Genomic DNA, 19,723 nt, shown 5'->3' with positions numbered 1-19,723 from the left:
GCTGAGTGCATACCTAGGGCCCGCTTCCCTTTTCAAACAAAGCGGTTATTTGACTCAGCGACTTCCAGTTAGTTCACTGAATTGACTGATAATGTTTATAAATGGATGCTGTAGAGAGAAAAAGTCGAAGATTTCGGGGTAGACTTAAGATGGCGGGGGTTCTTGGAGAGCCCAAGGAGACAAATGGCAGCTACCGTGTTGGGGACACGCGTTTTCCTCTAGACTTGTGCTCAATATTTTTAACACACTTCTTAATTTGTTATTGCTATCAGTATCCATGTTTTATATATAAAATGTGTGTAGAAATCCAGCAAATGATCCCAAGTAACACAGCCAACAGGGGGAGCCAGACGCAAAGCAAACGCAGCCGAAGAGCCTCCGTGGCCTCCGAACCTGCTGCCCACCGCTCGCCTCGAGGCGCCCAGTCTCTTCAGAGAGTGAAGGCTTGTCGAAAGAGGCAGTTATACCAAGAGCGTGAAAGCAGTGCGGTGGGGCAAAGACTGCCTTCTCGGGCACGGCGCCGGCTCGGCCAGACAACCACATGCCCCACAATAAACACATAAAGGGTCTAAACACACACCCTACACTCTGCTCCAAAAATAGCGCGGAATGAGTTGCAGACCTACGAGGAAATCACAAAACTACAAAACTCCTAGAAGTCAACGCGAGGAACCTGAGGCGACCTGGGTCGGTGATGGTGTGTCCGTGGCAGCACCGAAGGTGGGTCCCTGAGAGGAAGACACAGGCGGGTCCACGTTGTTACAGTTGAAATCGGGTGTTCCGTGGGAGACGGTGCCAGCAGAAGGGAAAGTGAAACCATGGACTGGGAGAAAATATTTGCAAAAAGACAGAGAAGGGCCTACCATCTAAACTAGAAAAAGAACTCTTAATACTCAATGATAAGAAAACAGACAATTCCATTGAGAAATGAGCCAATGACCTGAACAGACACTTCACCAAAGAAGATTCATGACAGCAAAGAAGCCCATGAAAGGAGGCTCCGGAACAAATGCCATCAACAGCAAATTGAAACAATGCTGAGATGTCGCCGCGCTCCTGGTGGAATGGCCCCGATCCACAGAGGGACCTCGCCGGGTGCCAGCGAGGCCGGGGCGCGGCAGGAGGCTCGCGCGCTGCCGGTGGGAGTGAGCCGCGGTGCGGCCACTTTGGACGGCAGTTTGGTGGTTTCTTACAAAACTCAACACACTCTTACCATTCGATCCACCAGTCACACTCCGTGCTGTTTACTCAAACGAGTTGAAAATGTATGCGACGCAAGAACCTGCACATGGGTGTTTATAACAGCTTTGTTCATAATTACCCCAAATTTGGAAGCAACAAAGATTCCTTCAGTAGGTGATGGATAAATAAACTGTGGTCCATCAGACAATGAGACATTGTTCAGCATGAGAAAGAAGCCACAAAGCCATGAGGAGCCATAGAAGAACCTTCCATACAAGCTACGAAGCCACAGCAGCCAGTCTGAAAGGCTGCACCGTGTGTGACCGTGGCTTGGTCACGTTCTGGAAAAGCACACGTTACGGAGACGGGGAGAAGACTGTGGTTGCCAAGGAACGAGGGAGGGGAGCTGAGTGGGTGGAGCTCAGCATTCTTCGGACTGCGGAAGTACCGAGCGACGCTGTGATGGCGGACACACGCTATCATACGTCTTTCCAGCCTCACAGGACGTGGAGCAGGAGGGCGGACCTGGGGCAAACTCAGATTTCCGCCGCCAGTGCTGCGTCCACGCGGGTTCACCTGGTAGAGCCCACGGGCCGTCCGGGGGGAGGTTGATAATGAGGGAGCCTTTGGGTGTGGCCGTGAGCACTTTTCTCTCAACTTTCCTGTGAACCTAAAATTGTTTTTAAAAAAAAACTCTTAAGAAAATTCGAAACACAAGGCAGCATAAGGACTCCGAGAACGAACGATTCGGGAGAGAAGGTGCTCCCTCAGGGTCAGGGGACGGCCTCCTGGCCGTGGTTCTCGTTGGCCTCCCCAGACATGTCCTCCTGGTGTGGGGCATAACCGGCCTTTATATTCGGGGGCACTGGACTGTAGCGACCGGGAGGCGGGGCAGAGGGAGAAAGCTGCGTGTCCTCGCCAGGCGCCCTCGGACACAGAGCCGAGGTGAGAGTCACCTCTCCTGGGTGCTTCACTGCTCCGACCCTCTCCTGAGGGATGACAAGAGAGGTTCTCAGTAACCCACGGAGTGCGCCCCTCGGTTTGTCCCCAGGAGGTTGGGGCATGAGAGCCGTCAGAGCTGTTGGAAGCCGTCGACCTGAAGGGATGGAAAGGCGGGGCTTTATTTCGATTTAAATGAGCGTGTTCCGGGGTTGCCTTGTCGGTAGATCGTGCCCGTCATTTTTTGTAGCTTGTTAACATAAGGGATTTCTGAAAGGTAACCTATTAAATAACATGGAGATTGGCATGGATATTACACATTAATTGTGATCAAGTGCTACAATAATTGAAGTAGAATATCAATATTTGATCTAAAATGGATCCCAGGGGGATGTTTTACCTAACATCTAAACTGCGAAGAGTTAAAATTCATACACACTTTTCTACTTTTTATCTAACTCATTTTAATCCAATTTATTTTACATTTTCTAGAAATCAGTAAAATTAGACAGTCAATTAAAATTTCATGGTCTACAGTATTATCTTTAGACAAAACTGGAAGCAATACTCCAGTTAATAATCTAACTATAAAAATAGCAGTATTGCTCTAGTTTCAGCAATAAGAAATTATAATTGCCCAATGTCCTAATTTTTCATAGTTTAAGAAATTTAGCTATTGCTAATCATCAATGTCCTCAACCTTCACGAGAGGCAGCGGTTGATATCAAACCAAACAACCAGAACCTTCCTCCTTTTCTGGCTCCACGCTCGAATCTGCTTGTAGAGGCCTATTTCCTACATGTAGGGACATGAAATACTGGATATACATTCGATGAGTCGTTACGATCAGGTAGATGTGAACGCTAACGTCTGTCACATTTATGAGGTTTGAGTGAACAGGCTTCACGGGCGGCCCAGCAAAGCAAGCGCAGGAGGAGTCCACGTTGGCCTCTGTGTACCTCCTGAGCACGACACAAAAGCAGACATGTGGCCCAGGCGTTAGGGTCCCGGGACGCCTCTCACAGTGGTGTCCTTTGCCCTGGGCGTCACCCACCGCAGCTCAGCCGGCAGAGGCGAGGGGACAGGTCGGGGCGGCCGGGTGGCGGTTTGCTTCCCTGCGCCTGCCCTCACCTCCCGGCCGTGGGTGACCGTGGCGTCACGTGCTCAGTCACGCCGCAGAGCCCGCCTTCGGCCCCCGAGGTCACACGACGTGTGTGTGTGCCCATGTTGGTGGCTCTGTTTTCTACGTGTTCGGTTTCCTAGCAAAGTCTCCCCCGGCCGCCGGCTGTCAGGCACAGCCTGTCCCTCCCAAGTTCTCCTTTTCAGCTCACAATGCGGTTACAGGAAGGGCGCGGCCCGCCTCCAGGGCTTACCGCAGCGTTTCCTGTGGTTCAACGGTTATAATACATCTGCACGTGGAGATGTCTCAACGCGCTAATTTTTTATGGAACATTTTAAATGCAAGTGCCTTAATGTGTGATTTAATCATCTAAATGGAATACTGAGCTTTGGTAATTTGGGGGAAATTTTCTGTTCAATTGTGTAAACAGTTGAAATACTCCATTAAGGGGATACTTGAGAAGAGAGACTTGAGGAAAAGGGTGAGATTCTAAACGGCGGAGTGATTACCTGGGAGGGGCAGGGGGGGAGATGCACCCCGGAAGGCGCGCGTCAGCTCCGCGACACCAAAACTAAGACAGCCTGGTCACCGATCACCAAGCTCATAAAAGCCCTGGACGAACGGCTGAGTCAAGTCAGACGCGGGGTCTGTGGGCATCAGGCATGAGTAAGACCCAGGCGAGAACCAGAAATGCTAGTCGGAGACGTGGAGGAGAAAGCAGCCAAATTCAAATATCAGCCAAGAATAAGAATAAAATTAACCACCGGCACCTAATTAATTCAGCTCTCATCACAGTCCTAGTGCCATTCCCAAAATAAAAACGGGAGCGTTGTGGATCAGAACGTTACAGCACCAAGTTCGCAGGCAGGGAGCTGGGTGGCTTCGGAGAGGGTCTTGGGCACACACCGTGCAGGCCCCTCTGTTCCAGCTGAACTAGGAACTACAGCCTGACAGCACCTCCCTCCCTTGTTTCCCTTCACGAAGGTGGGGAAACGCTCTCATTGGCAGGACCAGAAGCTGGTTCATCAGAAGCCGGCCTAGTGCCTGTGACGAGGACTAGGCGCCTACAACAGCCGATGCCGTCCGTTCCTCGTGACCCTGCCGCACAGGTAACGTGGACGCGCCCCCGTTCCGGACGGGAATGCGGGAGGCCCGGGCTGCTGAGTCGCCCGCTCCCCGAAACACAAGCGTCGCCCACGGAGCCCAGGCGCAGCGAGCAGCCGTCCGCCCCGCCCCGTGTTCTCACGCGCTCTGCCGCCCGCGGCGCAGCCGCGTAGCCGAGGGCGACAAGGAGAGGCGCCCCTGTTCCGAGACAGACCTCGGGGCTCCCGGCCAGGGTGGCGGTGCAGGTACCCGCCCACGGTGCTCGCCTCCTTCCACGGCTCTACGAAAATCACAGCTAAACCACAGAGCAGCCGTCGTTTAGAACCACCGGAAATCTGGCGGAAGGGAAGTCCCACTGCTGAGGACATAAGGAAGAAGCCACAGGGAGGCTGGTCCACGCCGCAGTGTGGCAGACAAAAATCGGGAAGGAAGCCCCCCTGAGGAGCGAGGGGTCCCAGCCCCACACCAGGGCCCTCAGCCCAGGGTCCCAGTGCCAGGAAGAGAAGTCCCCGTGACTTCCAGCTGCAGAAGTCAACGGGGATTGGGGCTGAGGGAGACACAGCACAGCCGGATTCCCAGGCAGGCCCTTGAAGGGCCCACGCAGGGACTAACTCGGACTCACTCGCTCTGAGCTCCGGTGCTGGGACAGCAGCTCAGGAGGCGCCGGGGACGTCCAGGGAGACACCGAGTCCTCTGGCCTCAGGGCGCGAGCCGGAGGGGCAGCCATCTCTCGGACGCGGGGGCTGGCTGAGGCCGTGGGAGCCCTCCCACCAGAGCCGGCAGACAGGCACCAGCGATCCCCTGAGACCCCTTGCCACCCAACTAGTGGTCCCCCAAGCCATTTCCAGTGGCTTTTCCATGCAAGAGGCCTGCCGTGGCTCATGCTGCAGACTGTCCTAAAATCTGAACAGCAGCAGCGGGCGTCAGCGCCCTGTGTCTCTTGCTAAGTGTCCCCAGGCCCAGCACTAGTGGCAGCCAGTCTCGGTTTGCCGCCTGGCCTCTCCTTGGCACCCCAAGCCCAGCATGAGTAGTGGCCATTCCAGATTGCCTCGTAGCTCATGCCAGGTGGCCTCGGGCAGGGCACAGGTGGCAGCCGACCTTGAACTGCACCTCCCAGAAGGCCCCAGAGCCAGTACGCCAAGTGGAAAGCTTCCGGCCACACGAAAGCCCCACCCAACAACCTCCACAACGACATGCTCAGCGGCCGACTCAGAACCCCACTGAAGTATCATTAAGCTCTGCCCCGCGGGCTTGGCCCCTGCACAGCAGACCCTCCATGGTTGCCTCAGCCTGTCCTTGCAGCCGATAGGCCTGGGGGGGTGAATCCCTCTCATTAATCTGCCAACAGAAATCAAGGCTCAACTACAGCAGAAGAGGATACACAGCCCACACCGAGGTGGGGCACACCTGGGGTGCCCAGCTCGGGTGACGGGGAGGCTGAGCCCCTGGACCCTACAGGACACCTCCTATATAAGGCCACTCTACCCAGCCTGGGAGATGTAGCCGCTCGACCTAATACATAAAGACAAACAGAGGGAGGCTGCCAAAATGAGGAGGCAAAGGCGCACAGCCCAAATGAAAGGACAGAACAGAACTCCAGAAAAGAACGAAATGAAATGGAGACAAGGAATCTACCAGATGCAGAGTTTAAAACAGTAGTTATAAGAATTACCAGTGAACTTAGGGATGAGTAGATGAACTTATTAAGAATGTCAGCAAAAAGAGAGAAAACATAAAAACAGAGATATAAACCATAAAAAAGAACCAGTCAGAAATGAAGAATACATTACAGGGAATCAACAGTGGAGTGGATGAAGCCAAGAATCAAGTCAGAGATTCGGAAGATAAGGAAGCAGAAAACACCCAATCAGAACAGCAAAAAGAAAAAAAAAAGAATAGTAAAAGGAGCCTCTGGGACAACCTGAAGCACACCAACATTCACGTCATAGAGGAGCCAGAAGGAGAGAAAGAGAACAAGAAATTGAAAATCCATGAAAAAATGACAGAAAACTTCCCTACCCTAGTGAAGGAAATAGACCTTAAGTCCAGGAAGCACAGAAAGTCCCAAACAAAGTGAATCCAGAAAGGTCCACAGCAAAACACATTAAATTATAATTAAAATGCAAAGGTTAAAGACAAAGTGAATTAAAAGTAGCAAGAAGAAATCAATTAGTTACCTACAGGGGAGCTCCCATAAGACTGTCTGTCAGCTGATTTCTCAACAGAAACTTTGCAGGCCAGAGTGATTGGCATGAAATATTCGAAGTGATGAAGAGCAAGGACCTATAGCCAAGATTACTCTACTCAGCAAAGCTGTCATTTACAATCAAAGGACAGATAAAGAGCTTCCAAGACAAAAAAAAAAAAAAAAAAAAAAGCTAAAGGAGTTCACCACCACCAAACCAGTATTATAAGAAATGTTAAAGGATCTTTTCTTGAGGATGAAAAACCAGTAAAAATATAAATAATAAGATGGCAATAAATACAGATCAACAATTACTTTAAATGCAAGTGGATTAATCCTCTATTCAAAAGACGTAGGGTGATTGAATAACAAAATAAGACCCTTTTATATGTTGCCTACAAGAGACTCACTTCAGGTCAAAATTATTCATGCAAATCTCCATTTTTATCACCAAAATGATTGTATTTTCCCCTTGTTTTCAGACAGCCAACCTTTTTGGCTGCGTGCCAGAGATGCTTATAGGAAATAAAGATATAATATTTTGATATATTGTATTTATATGTCCTTTTCAGCCCCCTAGATACAATGAAAATATATTCTAAAATATTACAAAAAGAATAGAAAAAAATCAGTATTATTCTCCATGAATGTTAGCAAAATCATCAATTAACATGTTGCAGTTAATTTTACACGTGCACCCTTCCTTATCTGCAAACGTCAATAGTTTTGTACAACTTGGTCTCATACGGATTTTTAAAAATAATTTCTGCTAAACCAGGTTTGGTGTTTGACAGAACTGGGTATTCTCACTTTTCTTCAATATTTTTTGTTTGATTTTTCTACATAAAATCAGGGCTCTGATTAGGTGGTTTGGCCCCCATCTACATTGTCACAGATTAAGTTTTCTTGCTACATTTTAAAATCTCTTATTAATCAAAAAAACATTAAATGATAAGTTGAAATATTCATACTTCCGATCATGTGATAACATTTGCAGTTAGAGTTAAATATCTGGATCATATATCCTAGGTCACTAGGGAGATTTATTGTTTAATCTATTTTTAAATAAATTATAAATCAGCTTGGTTATTTGTTTAATTTCATGAATCATTTAAATCTAGCTTTTTATTATATATGTTTTTGCATATTGATCTTATGAAAACAAGATGGATAATCTTAGAAATAAAGATAATCTCTATAGACTATCCTTGGTTTGATTCATAATGAATTGATCAGTACTTCTCAAATTTTATTGTGCATACCAATCACTCAGTTTCTTGCAAAATGTAAAGTTTGAGTCACCTTTTGAGAAACAAAGTCCTAAGACTCTCTGAGGGCGTCTAAAGACAGCTCAGCAGGAGCTTCTCGAGTATCACGTGAACACGCAGACTTAGCTTCCTGGCAGCAAGGCCACGGCTGTGGGGAGCGTGCGGGGGCCGGCGACACAGGGGCAGGACACCCCACCTTCCCGACGGGCACGCGTGGCTCGGCCTTGGCCAGCCTCAGCTTTCCTCAGCGGTCGGCGCCCTCGGTATTCCTCAGACACCAGGCGCTTGAGAAACGTCGCGTAAGATTCCAGAAGAAATAAGCAGCGTCGATAACGGCACTTCTCACTCAATTTAAGCAGCATCACTGGACAGATACTATGATCCGGGGAAGGGAGACGCACTCAGGGTAACAACAGCGCTTGTTAACGGGGATTGTTCCTTTCTGAAAGTTAAGGAAACAGTTACGTGATACATCAACCGGCATTACTAGCTGGAAAATTTGTCAGAGGGCCTTCAGATATCAGCAGATGTGGTTTTTGTTCTTTTAAAATGTTTTATTAGACAAAATGTAATGGCTTTATGTGGCTGAAAATTCTTAATTATTCCTCAATCTAGAAGTAGGTGAGGCACACAAACCTCCTCAATTTGACTTCTTTGAACTGCAGCAGCTAAAGCAGCGCAGTTGGCCAGACACGCGCGGCCTCGCGCCGTAGCCTTGTTCCTGTGTCAGCGGTTGCATGATCCGGTTGTTAATGTGAATTGGGATCCAGAAACCAGACGTTTCAGGAGTTGAGTAAGATATCAGATGTCTGCTGTCGGGCAGCAGTCCAAGACAATGACTTTAAACACTCCGATGACGCACCACGAACCCCCGGGCCCCAGAGGCAGCCCCCTTCTCTAACCCAATGACAGCGCAGGACGCGTCGCGCATAACCCACCCAGCCGCAGTAGCCGGTTTTATACAAACTGCAGTTGACGGATATGCACTGTGTTTCAAATTGGGTAATTAATTATATTAGTTGCATTGCATGTAACACATATTAGAAACGACGGTATCTTTGCGCTGCAACAAATGCTATTTTGTTGTTGGTGATGGACGTGATGCGTCTAACAACTGTCTGCTCTTCAGAACTATTGGCCTCAAAAACTTGTTTTCACCCCTTATCTTTGTACAGTCCTGGATAACCGCTCGTTTTTCAGCGGTGTGTTTTTACAGGTGGCTGATTAAATGTATAAGACATAAAATGGGCATATGCTTTGTTTTTCGTGTGTGTGTGTGTCCTTATAAAAACATTTGAAGGTGATTTTGTCAAGAAACCAGTCTCAGAGTTTGCCCCCTTACAACAGCATTCCGGTGTTTGCTCTTGACTATATTTAAGTTTCAGGGAAAATATAGCAAGAATCATTTTTTGAAAGATTGGGACTTCTTAACTAGCCGTCCCTCAGGGCGCACGGTAAGAGTGCATGCATTTGAAGGGCGCCTCCGTAGGCCTGATTCAGGAAGCCTTCCTCCTTTCTGCTCCGCTGGGCCCCACAATGGCAGCGTGTGGCTACAGAACCGTGTGGGTGGCCCTTCAAGGCTCCACCGGCAAACACCGTCATGGCTGCGCGCCCTGCTGTTTGGAGGCTGGAGGGGACAAATGGGAGCAGGCTGGTAAAACCGCAGCCTGCGCAGCGCGAAAGCTGACCTCTGCTCTTCTAACACCAAGTTCCGCCTTCCCCAGAGAGCGGGCTTTCGGAAGCGTTCAGGGAATAGTTGCATTTGTTACTAATCAAGCTCTCGTCTGATTTTTAATGTGCTTTGACATCAGCGATGCTCACTCCGGGCGCAGCCTGGTAATTATCAGTACCGTCTCGGAATGCGAGCGCATGGCATTCACTCTAACGTGCGGCCTCCGAGACTCTGATACTGGAGAGCTCAGTGCGAGGAATAGAACACATTCCTCTCGTCAACAACACCCACGGCTGAGTAACGTGTTAAAATGGACGCATGCGCGGAGGACCTCGATTTCAAAGGGCCTGCCTTCCACTCCTGTCGTGTTTTCCTTTCAGGGTGTCGCTCTTAGAGGACGGCAGCCTGAAGATACACAACGTGACCAGGTCAGACGCGGGCCCCTACACCTGCGTGGCGACCAACCAGTTTGGCGTGGCCAAGAGCACCGGCAGCCTCGTCGTGAAAGGTACCTGGGCCCCGCGTCAGGCTGCTGAGCCCGGGAGGCGCAGGGGCGCACCGCGCCCGCCCTCGCAGGTCACGCCCTGTGTGAGGGAAACATGGGAGCTGTGTCCCGCGTTCACGAGCGGCACGCGCTCTCTCCCCGTGGCCTCCCAGGCCCGCGTGAACATAGGTGAGCACTTAGTGGTCAAAATGCCAGCAGGCGATGACATAGATTTAAACCCGGCACCTAAAATACCTAACCCTTCACAAATGCCTCAGTGTTGGGGGCCGTGGACGTTGACAAAGTCCATGGAAAATGTTTTTCCGAAACTCTGATTGTGTAGGAACTTTTTACCTGGGTACAAGGCTGCCTGGTTCATAACCGGCCCGTTCATTTCTACAATTCCAGGTACACAGAGGGGGCGAGGCAGGCTCTCCTGCTCACACATTACTGAGCAGTTCGTGTCAAAGAGGAGAAAGTCACAGCGTTAGTGTCCGGCAGGTCACTGACAGACTGCCGTCACAGTGACCAGGGCCTCCCACAGTGTGCGGGGGGGCCTGCAGGCATCAGGCCGAAGGCGCGGGCACGCAGCGCGGGCAGGCGGCGCCCGCTCCCTGGCTGGGCCGCCGGGCCGTCCGGGGCCGGGCTCACCAGGCCAGCCTGAGCGCCGGGAGCCACGTCTCACTGCCCCCCGGATGACAAAAATGATGGTCTTGGTAAAGGAGTTTAAGCGGCTAATGAAGCCCAGATGATTAAATTCAGCCATGGGTGCTTTATCATCATTTCTTATTGAAAATAAATGTATTGGTAAAAAGTAGCTCGCTGGTGCCCTTCAGCTACCCTTCCCACTGCCCCGGGGCCCGACCGCCGCCGCCCCGGCGGTATCTCTGCCAGCGCGGTCCCCGCCTTCCTGCCGACAATTGTCTGAAATGCCCGGGAAAATGGGACCCGTGTACCTTGTGTCAACCAGTGCGACGCATTCTGCAAACTTCACTTTCTTAACATCGTATGGTCATCAGATTTTTAAGACAGAGGTGGACTTAATGCTCCGAGGAGTGTGGGCTACGTTGAATGACAGGGTGTCTCTCCGGTGCATGTTTGGCAGCACCCCACACTGACGAGTGTGAGAGCCTGGTCGGCAGGGACCGCACGTCCATAAATGGAGAGGAAGGGAGATGCGGTCCTCCTTGCAGATGGGGAAGGGGCGGGGCCGCATTCGCCTAGCGCGCACGCACAGCAGCAGGCCGAGACCTGCGGAGGGCAGAGAGCCTTTGCCCTTCGCCTTTCCCAGGATGGAGAAATCCAGGGTGGGGGGTTCAGGTATGAAAAAGGGGGGCGGGAGACCTCAGCAGTAGAAAGGCAGGCTGTCCAAGAGAGTTCCCGGGGCTGCGTGAGCCGGACCGATGGTTTTGCTGCTAAAACACAATGTGGGAGGTCCTTTCGCACCAGAGATTAGGAAGAAGTCAGTTCCCGAGTCGACCGAGCTGATGAGAAGTGTCTCTTCCTCGCGTGGGTCTGGAGCCTTCGGGGGCGACGCTGCGGCTGACGAGTCGTTAACGGGAGAGAGAGCAAGGAGGCTCGCCAGCCAGGAGGACCCCGGGGGCACGGGGCGCGCCCAGCCCTCAGGCCGCAGCGGCTGTTTCGGGTGTGCAGCGTGGCTGTGCCTTCCGCCGGGATCTCCGCTGCTACTGGGAGGGAAGAACTGTGATTGGTCTGTGATATTGCCAAGTCCGCAGGGACTCGACTCTGCATTATAATAGTATATGCCTCTGTTCGACCATTTTCTTGACTCTTAAGAGCGCAGGCACCTGGTTGTTTGTTAAAGCAGTTGCGTGTGTGGGCGTGTCCTCCTCTCGTACCCCCATCGGATTGGCATTGCTCAGCCAAATATAATTTCGTTCCTCACACCAAAATCGGCATATAGTGACCTCCTGGTAATAGCGTGGTAAAGAGCAAATGAGAAATTTCAGTAAAGCTGACAAAACAATCATCTCTCCTTGAATTTCTTTATCAGCCTCAGTCATGCAAGAAATGTCCTTGTTCGAGAGCTTGTAAAAAGATAATAGTTACAAGAGCAAGATGTTTTCCAGCTTAGTTTTTAGCTGATAAGGCTTATCTGAGTTCAGAGGATTCGGGAGTCGCCTGCCCCGCGCACGTGAATGTCTGTTTCGCTGGTGCAGCAGCGGGAGGCCCTTCCCACGCAGGCGTCAGGCGCGCAGGGAGCGCCAGCCGCGCCGGGGGCGGGGCCGCCCCATGTCTCGGAATGTGTCATTTTCCACAGGCACAGAGAGGGAGCCGCGGGGGAGAGAGCTGGTGGGTTTCACATTGAAGGACTTGGGTTACGATTACAATGTGACTTACACCAAGAGGTGCATGAAAATCACCTAAGAGGGGAAATCATTCGATCTGGCCTTCGACAGATTATTAAAAAGCAGAGAAACAGCGGGCTATAAAAATGATCTTGTTTGCTGGTGACATTTGTTTTTGTTTCCCCACCGGAGAAGTTTCGGATGTTCAATTATAGGCCTCATTGCTTCAGCATTATTTTCAACGGAAATGCCGGAACTTGGAAAAGCATATCTAATGTGCAAATTCCGTTTATTGCTGTTCATTTGGCTGTTTAGTCTTTGGGAGAGTCTCCGCTGCGCCAGCGCAGGTTGCCCGGCCGTGCTCCCTGGCAGGACGCGTGTGCACCCCCACACGGCCAGCCTTCGCCGAGGACATGCCCTCCGTGTGGGCACCTGGGGGCTCGGGCTCTGAGCGGCGGGAGGCGGTCTGAGGGGTCTGCGTGTTGAGCCGGCCTCGAGGAGAAGCCGAGTTTGCCGCGTCAACGCCAGCGCCGTTTCCCAGGGACGACAAGGCGGGCTGGGGGTCCCCGGACAGCTTGTGGGAACAGCGCCGCAGAGACGTCTCCCCGTCCCACTGCCATGCGCCCCGATGTCTAATTCTTCACCCCAGTTTCTGCAAAGAATGATGTAAAACATTTTCCTATAATGAAGACTTTGGTTTCAAAATTATTAATTGAAGGAATTTTAAGGTGAAAAAATATATAATGAATTTTGATACTAGCTAGAAATGAAATTTTCTTTCTCCCTCCAATATTGAAAATAATGCTGCGTGAATGTTTTTTTAAGGCATGATTTCCATTGCACTGTGTTCTTCCCCATCACCATCTCTCCACGTACACCCTCTCCCACCTCCTCCCCGCCCCCCACTACCAAGTACCATTTTTCGAATGTGCGCCCTGTCCCAGGCACGCAGTCTCCACTCGCACGGGGGAGACTGAGGCACAGGGGGCCGAAGCTCCCGGCCCGAGGTCCCCGTGTGAGGACGCAGCAGACGTATCCTCCCTTTCTTTCCATCTTCCAGCACAGCTGCACTAAAATAAGTACACGAGACACTCTCATGTGACATTAAGTCTAGCAACATAAAAACACTATAGCTTGCGGGTGTTAGTGCTTCCCCTAAATATTTCAGCTTTCATTCATTAGACAGAGTCTACTCTGTGCTTACCCTCTTTTTCATTTGAGGTTAGCGTTATATAAATCTTAAGTGTGCACTGGCTGGGTTTTGGCCAATCCACACACCTGTGTGTCCCCAAACCACGTCACACAGAAAGCACCGCCTTCGCCCTGTGGAGCTTGGCCCTGCGCCCCCCACAAGTGTGACCTCCACAGGCGCCCTGCACGCACGGTCTCCCACTAGGGGCTCGGTGCCTGGCTTCCATCACCTGACGTAAAACCCTCGCATTCTGCTTCCTGTTTCTATTAAAAATAAACAGGTGACCACGAGAATCAGTGGTGTGATTACATTATAAGACATAAAAATGCCAAATCGCTACATGGCATGCCTGAAATGAATATTGCCAATTTAATATTGTATGCCAACTATACTTAGATTAAAGAAAAAAACTTAACCATAAAACAATCTAAGAGAACAAAACAATAATTGAACCAAGAGCAGGTTTTGTCCTTCTGGTAAAGGTACCACGATTCTATTTCTAAAGAGCCAAGTGGTCACTTAGGGTCCGGGACTATTGCAGGATCAATGTATGTCATTCCTACGGAAGAGACCCTCAGACCCAAGTTCAGGGTTCAGTCCACGGACCCTGAAAAGTGAAGGCGGCGGGTATCAGAATCTCCCGGGCAGCGGAAGGCAGGGTGGAGAAGCGACGGATAATCTAATAAATCACACTCAGCCGGAGTCTCCTCCCCGGGCTCTCGCTGCCTCTCCCCTCGCTTCCCCTCACCCAACGTCAACTCAGAAGAAAGCATCCTTTTCCCACCAGGTCCTGCAGGAGGGAACAAAGAGCCCCCTAACCCCAGCCGCTACACACGGACAGGATTCTCCCGCCGCCGCATTGCTGCTTCGCTGGCTGAGCAGACCCCATCTCTGTCTCAGAAATACAAGTGCGATGCTATAAATAGTTGTTGCCTGTTGCGTGCACCAGCTTAGCGAGGAGTAGCTGGTGTGGCGGAGTCACTCAGCAGAACCCACAGTGCCTGCTCGGGGACAGAGCTGTCGGTACCTGTTTTGCTCATTTGTGAATACAGAAGATCTGTTTTTGCATTTCACACTATTACTGGCCAGGGAAATGTGAGGGTTACCTTGCAGGATCCTCAGACATGTTCTCGCATTCAGACCCCTCGCATTTTCAATAATTGCTTTCTCTCGCCAAGGTCTCCGTGTGTTTCTTTTACTTCTTGGTCCTTTGTCCGGAAAAAGTCCAGCCATCGTTAATGTAACAAGAAGGGTTTGCATGGCATCAGTGTCACCTGGCAGCCGAGGAGTGTGGGCTGGAATGTGCATGTGTGCACAATGACACGTCCACTGTATGAGTCAGTGGGGGCGGTAGATGCCATTGAGTGAGCACGTGCACTGTGTGGCTGTCGCATTGAAAACGACTGCGTGAGCAGAACAACGAATCTGCATCCAGTTTTGCGTTAAGCCTGAACATTCCTTCGCAGAAACTCTTTGGATGACTCGGAAGGCCTTTGGGGATGATGCAGTGGGTGCCGCACAAATAAAAGGGTGGCACAAACACTTCAAAGATGGCCGAGAATCTGTTGGAAGTGACCCACGTTCTGGGAGGCCTGCAACAAGCAGGGCCCCTGAGAACATTGAACGTGTACGGGCTGCAATCAACAAAGATCGGCAACTGACAGCGCCAGAGCTAGAAGCTGCCCTGGGGATCCCCAAACGGCTGTGCCCGGGGCTCTGGCTCAGGATCTCGGCATGAACCTTGTTGTGGCAAAATCTATTCTGTGGCTTCTGCTGCCAGGGCAGGAGGCCCATGGTGCTGCAGTTGCTAATGACACTTGGAGAACTGTGTGAGGTCCCACGTGCCTACGTGAAGGGGACTGAGGTGTCATTGTGCTATGTACAAAATTTCTTGCATCTTGTATCTTCCCCAATAAATGTCTCTCTCCTGTTATGTGGCTGGATACATTCTGGACAGCCCTCATATCATGTCCTGCATCGTTCAAACGTGGGAGTGGAGGAGGGATGGCTAAACGGGAGTGCGCGGACCACGAGGACCCTGGGCAGTGGCGTTCAGCCAGCCCGGGCTTGGGGGTGGGGGGCGGCAGGTGGCGGCCGCAGGGAGGCGCGCGCCCGCACAGTGCTAAGCAGGCAACGCGGCGCCTGGCGGAGGGGACGGGCAGCATCTGGCATCAGCCCCAAGAAGGAAAGTATTAAATAAAGATTAGCGACGCGTCTGCTGCTGGCTGGCTGGAGGGACCCAGCCGACGCCTCCATCACACCGATGTGCATGTTGGTCTGTCTCCTCCACTCCGGTTCACGTCAGCGTCTTCCCTCTGACTGCCGTCTGGTGTTGGCTCTCCCGAGTCAGTCATTCTCATGTTTGCTTTGTGGGCTTAGCCTCCTATGGACCTGACACGGACGCGCTCCTCGAATCGGCCTCGCTGGTGTCCCCTGCGCATCAGCCGGCCGCCTGCGGGCCAGGCGCTCCCTTCCATGGCGCAAACGCTGGCTTCGGTAGGCTGGGTGTTTGAGACGGAATTCAGGAGAGACGCAAGTTTCCTGAGGTTTCTCCTCTTTGAGAATGTCTTTATTCTGGGCTTCCATTTGACGGATGGTTTCGCTGGAGAGAGAGTTCGAGGCTGGTAATCAGTCTTCTGAAGGTGGAGCTGCCACTCTGCTCTGAAAGCCGGGCCCTGCGGACTCCCGGTTCTCGTCGGGGGCCTCTTTGCTTGCCCGCCCCCCAGAAGTCTGCTCCCCTGGTGTCCTGCAGGCTGGGGAGCCCGGTGCCGGTCTGCTCACAGCCCTGCTCCGGGCGTCCGGGGCCCGCGGCCGTGCTGGAAGCTCATGCGTCTTAGTTCCAAACCGGCTTCCTGAGCAATTTAATAACTCATTCCACTTCTTTTTCTGAGATACATACCATTTAAAGTGAGATTTCCTCAACTCGAGCCATGTCTGTCTGCCTGCCTGTCTGCAGGTTGGTATGTTTAACATGTGTGCATGTATCTGTGTGTGTAATTCACTGTATTTTCTATATTTTGATGTATAGTTCATATACAGCTATATAGGTTATACCTAGACCGATCGGTTGATAGATCGATAGGTGTTTGTTGCCCTTCCCTTGGATACAGTTTATAGATTTTCTGCTTTACCTTCTGGGTGATAACTGTATCTTCCAGAAATTCTGTCCGATATTTGTCATTGCTAGTTTTCAAAATTTGCGTGTCCTTTTATTTTTTTTCACTGTCCCTTTAAATAGTGTCTTGTGCTTTTTCTCCCTCTGACAATATCACTGATAGTTTTCCTTTCTAGTTTATTTTTCTTGCAGTCTCTGTTGTCCCAAACGGCTTTCTTCTTCTTTTGTAAGGCCCTCTTTTTCAGTGAGGGCCACACGAGATCCTTGTGAGTCGCAGCTGTTTGCTCAGGTTCACGGGGCGAAGCCAGCTCTCCCACGGGCCCCGAGCGGGTGTGGGGCGGTGGCCGCATCGCACGCCACGCTGAGACGCGGGGCGGATGTTCCTGGGGAGACTCGGAAGGGTGCTGTATTCGGGTCTTCTTTCTTAGGACAACATCCCCACCTCCCGCCCCTGGTCTCCAGCCTGGCGAGTGAAGGACCTGCAGCCACACCCTCGGAGCCGGCGGGGTGGGGACGGGGGCGGGGGGGGGGCTGCCAGGCCTGGGTCTCTGCGCCTGGCCCGGGGCCCTTCGGGCCTCGCTCCTGCCGGCGGCCGGCGGCCCCTCCAGCTGCCCTTTCGGCCTCCCGCGCCGAGCGGCCCCGGCGGCCCCTCTCGCCCGAGCCTGCCGTGTCCCGGAACGACATGGGAGAGACCTCTGTCCGGACCCGCTGAAGCAGCCTTATCCCAACAGCCTCACACCCGTTACCCACCACAAGCACAGCTAGTGTGTTTTTGTTATAAATGCCAATAAAGGAATGAAGAAAGTGTGAGCGTAGCCACGGTGTTTGCACCGTGAGGGACAATTCTCTGGAGGAAAGCAAAGCGCAGCCGGGGGAGCCTGACTTCGCCGTGGCCCTTCCCCCAGCAGTTTGCCAGTTTCTGGATTTTGTGAATGAGAAGTACAAGACAGCCAACAGAAAGCAAAGGTGTCGAAGCGGAAATGCCGGTTGTCTCTCAGTGCAAGGAAGACAGGCACCGGGGCTCAGAACAGCGCCGCGGACCGAGGCCTGCTAATCAGCTCGGCCCTGAGCCGAGGACCCTGAAGGACCGCGTCCCCGTCAATAGCAACAGAACAAAACTAGCCAGTCCCTAACGTTCCTGAGAATCCGACTCAATTCGTATCAGCTCCCACCTGGATCCAGTTCGTTTTCAGCGGCCTCCTTGAAAAAAGTGAATGTCTTTGGAAAACTGTAATTAAATAAACACATTCAATTTTGACCTACAGGAATTGGTGTTCAATAAAATGCTACCAGAGATAGCGGCAGCCAGGAACAAATGTCCGAGCCAGAGAAGGATCCACCCCCAGCAACAGCTGATCGCGATATGGAAGCTATTAGACAAGGGCTTTAAAACAATTGTGATTAAAGACGGTCAAAAATAGATGAGAAGATGAAACATTTAAGAAGAGAAATGCCTCCTATAAGAATCGGTGGGAAGTTCCGGCGCTGAAAAATAAAACAGGTAAAATTCAGAGCACGACAGAGTGATTTGATGCAAAGTTAGATCTTGCCGACAAGAGGAGCGCCGCAGGGGGAGGGGGTGGCGGAAAATGTCCAGGCTGCAGCGCACAGAGAGAGCCGGGGACCGAAGGGACTCGGGCGACGTGCTGAGTTGGGGGATGGGGGGGGGGTGTAGCGCCTCACAGTCTGGAGACGCGAGAGAGAGAGGAAGGCCTCGGCAGCAGTTGAAGAAATATTTGCCATCGGCTGAGAAAAATGAAAATGACAGCAGGCATCCTACTCCGGGAAGGTACAAAGGGAAGGGTAAATAAGCACCGAGTGGTGACCGCAGAGGGAAGAAAGCTCGTCCTGTAGAAAAGCTACATTGTCTCCTGAAGGACAACCCTCGTCGGAAAGTAGAAACGGCAGCAGACGTGAAGGAATCCAAAGACAGCGGACTGACCCGCGCAAAGGGCTGAAAAATACCACCGGTAGGAACTGTGTTCCTGGCAAAAATATCCTCCCCTGCAAGGACAAAATACAGACGCTTTTAAACAAACAAAACCTGAGAGGCTCCATCCCTTTCAAATATGCGTGAAAATGCTAACGCAGCTTAGATATTTAGAAGGAATGTGATTCTAGAATGCAGCCTGTAAATGGAAGAAGAAACTGAGTGTCGCGAAGGGTTAACATGTTAATAGGCAGGATGCGTTGAGATCTGAAGAATTCGCAGGAGGACCACATCTTAAAAGTATTTATTTCTAGTCCTCACAAGTTAACTAGCAAGAGAAAATATCGGAGAATTTTGTCACCTGCTTGAAGTGCTATTTATACACTAGTTTCCTTTATATTGGTATCTTAGCAACATTTCCGATAATGTCAGAGACAAATGAAGGCAGAATCACACGTGTGAACAGAGGGAGAAAGGTTCGGTGATTTTTCTCACGCATTTCTCCGTTTTTTGAGAGGAATAGATAACTTCAGAGACACCTGAGCGGTAATTATTCTGAACAGCGACGCCAAAGGAGTGTCACTCACAGATGGAGGTTTCAACCGAGTTGATGGTACTAAAGAAAAAGAAACAAAACAAACAAAAATACATTTTATGGATGGTCAGGAGCCCAGTTTCACGTTGGATCAGCAGCCCTTGGCTTCTGCAAAAACCGTTAGGGGTCATGGTATGTGTCAAAGTGCGTTTGGCCACTAATACAGGAACAAGTCACGCTGGTGTTTAAAGAAGTCACACTAAGCAATTCTGACAAAAGTTTTACAATAATTAGTTTTCATGTCTCCTGAGGCGCTCGTAACCAAAGATGTGTTCTGGAAACAGCATACACTATGAACAATGCTAATGTGGGTAAAGCCATTCATTGAAACAGCATCTATTTTATTAAACCTTCCATTATACTCGGTAAGGATAGGACTGTAAGCTCAAGTCCCTTTCCTATGATTTTTATCTCACCGAAATAGCCTGAAAAGGGTAAACGTTGAAGTTCTGTAACTTTATGGGCTCTTCCGAATGCTGCCGTTTAGCCGTAGGCCGATCGTCCAGAAGCCACCAGCCCTGGCCTGTCTCCGCTCCCTCCTGCCCTCCTTCCCTGTGCGTGTCTTCATTGCTGCTGAAAGCGACCAGCACAGAAAAGCAGAGAAGGCAGTAGCGGGGACTTCCGCGCG

The 19,723-nt window shown here is 51.1% G+C and overlaps 1 protein-coding gene across 1 annotated transcript in view; it reads left to right on the top strand.

The window, feature by feature from the left end:
• CNTN6 (contactin 6) overlaps positions 1–19,723 on the top strand; it is a 143,106-nt gene that overhangs the window by 99,527 nt on the left and 23,856 nt on the right. Inside the window, 1 exon segment of the mRNA XM_054594617.1 lies at positions 9,851–9,978. Within this exon segment, the coding sequence (XP_054450592.1) occupies positions 9,851–9,978 (128 nt within the window).

This window comes from Pteronotus mesoamericanus, unplaced genomic scaffold (genome assembly GCF_021234165.1).
Source record: "Pteronotus mesoamericanus isolate MK-2021 breed Mesoamerican mustached bat unplaced genomic scaffold, CSHL_Meso_final scaffold_533, whole genome shotgun sequence".
Classification (NCBI taxonomy): domain Eukaryota; kingdom Metazoa; phylum Chordata; class Mammalia; order Chiroptera; family Mormoopidae; genus Pteronotus; species Pteronotus mesoamericanus.
The sequence above is the reverse complement of the archived record's forward strand: the minus strand, read 5'-3'. Positions and strand labels throughout refer to the sequence as shown.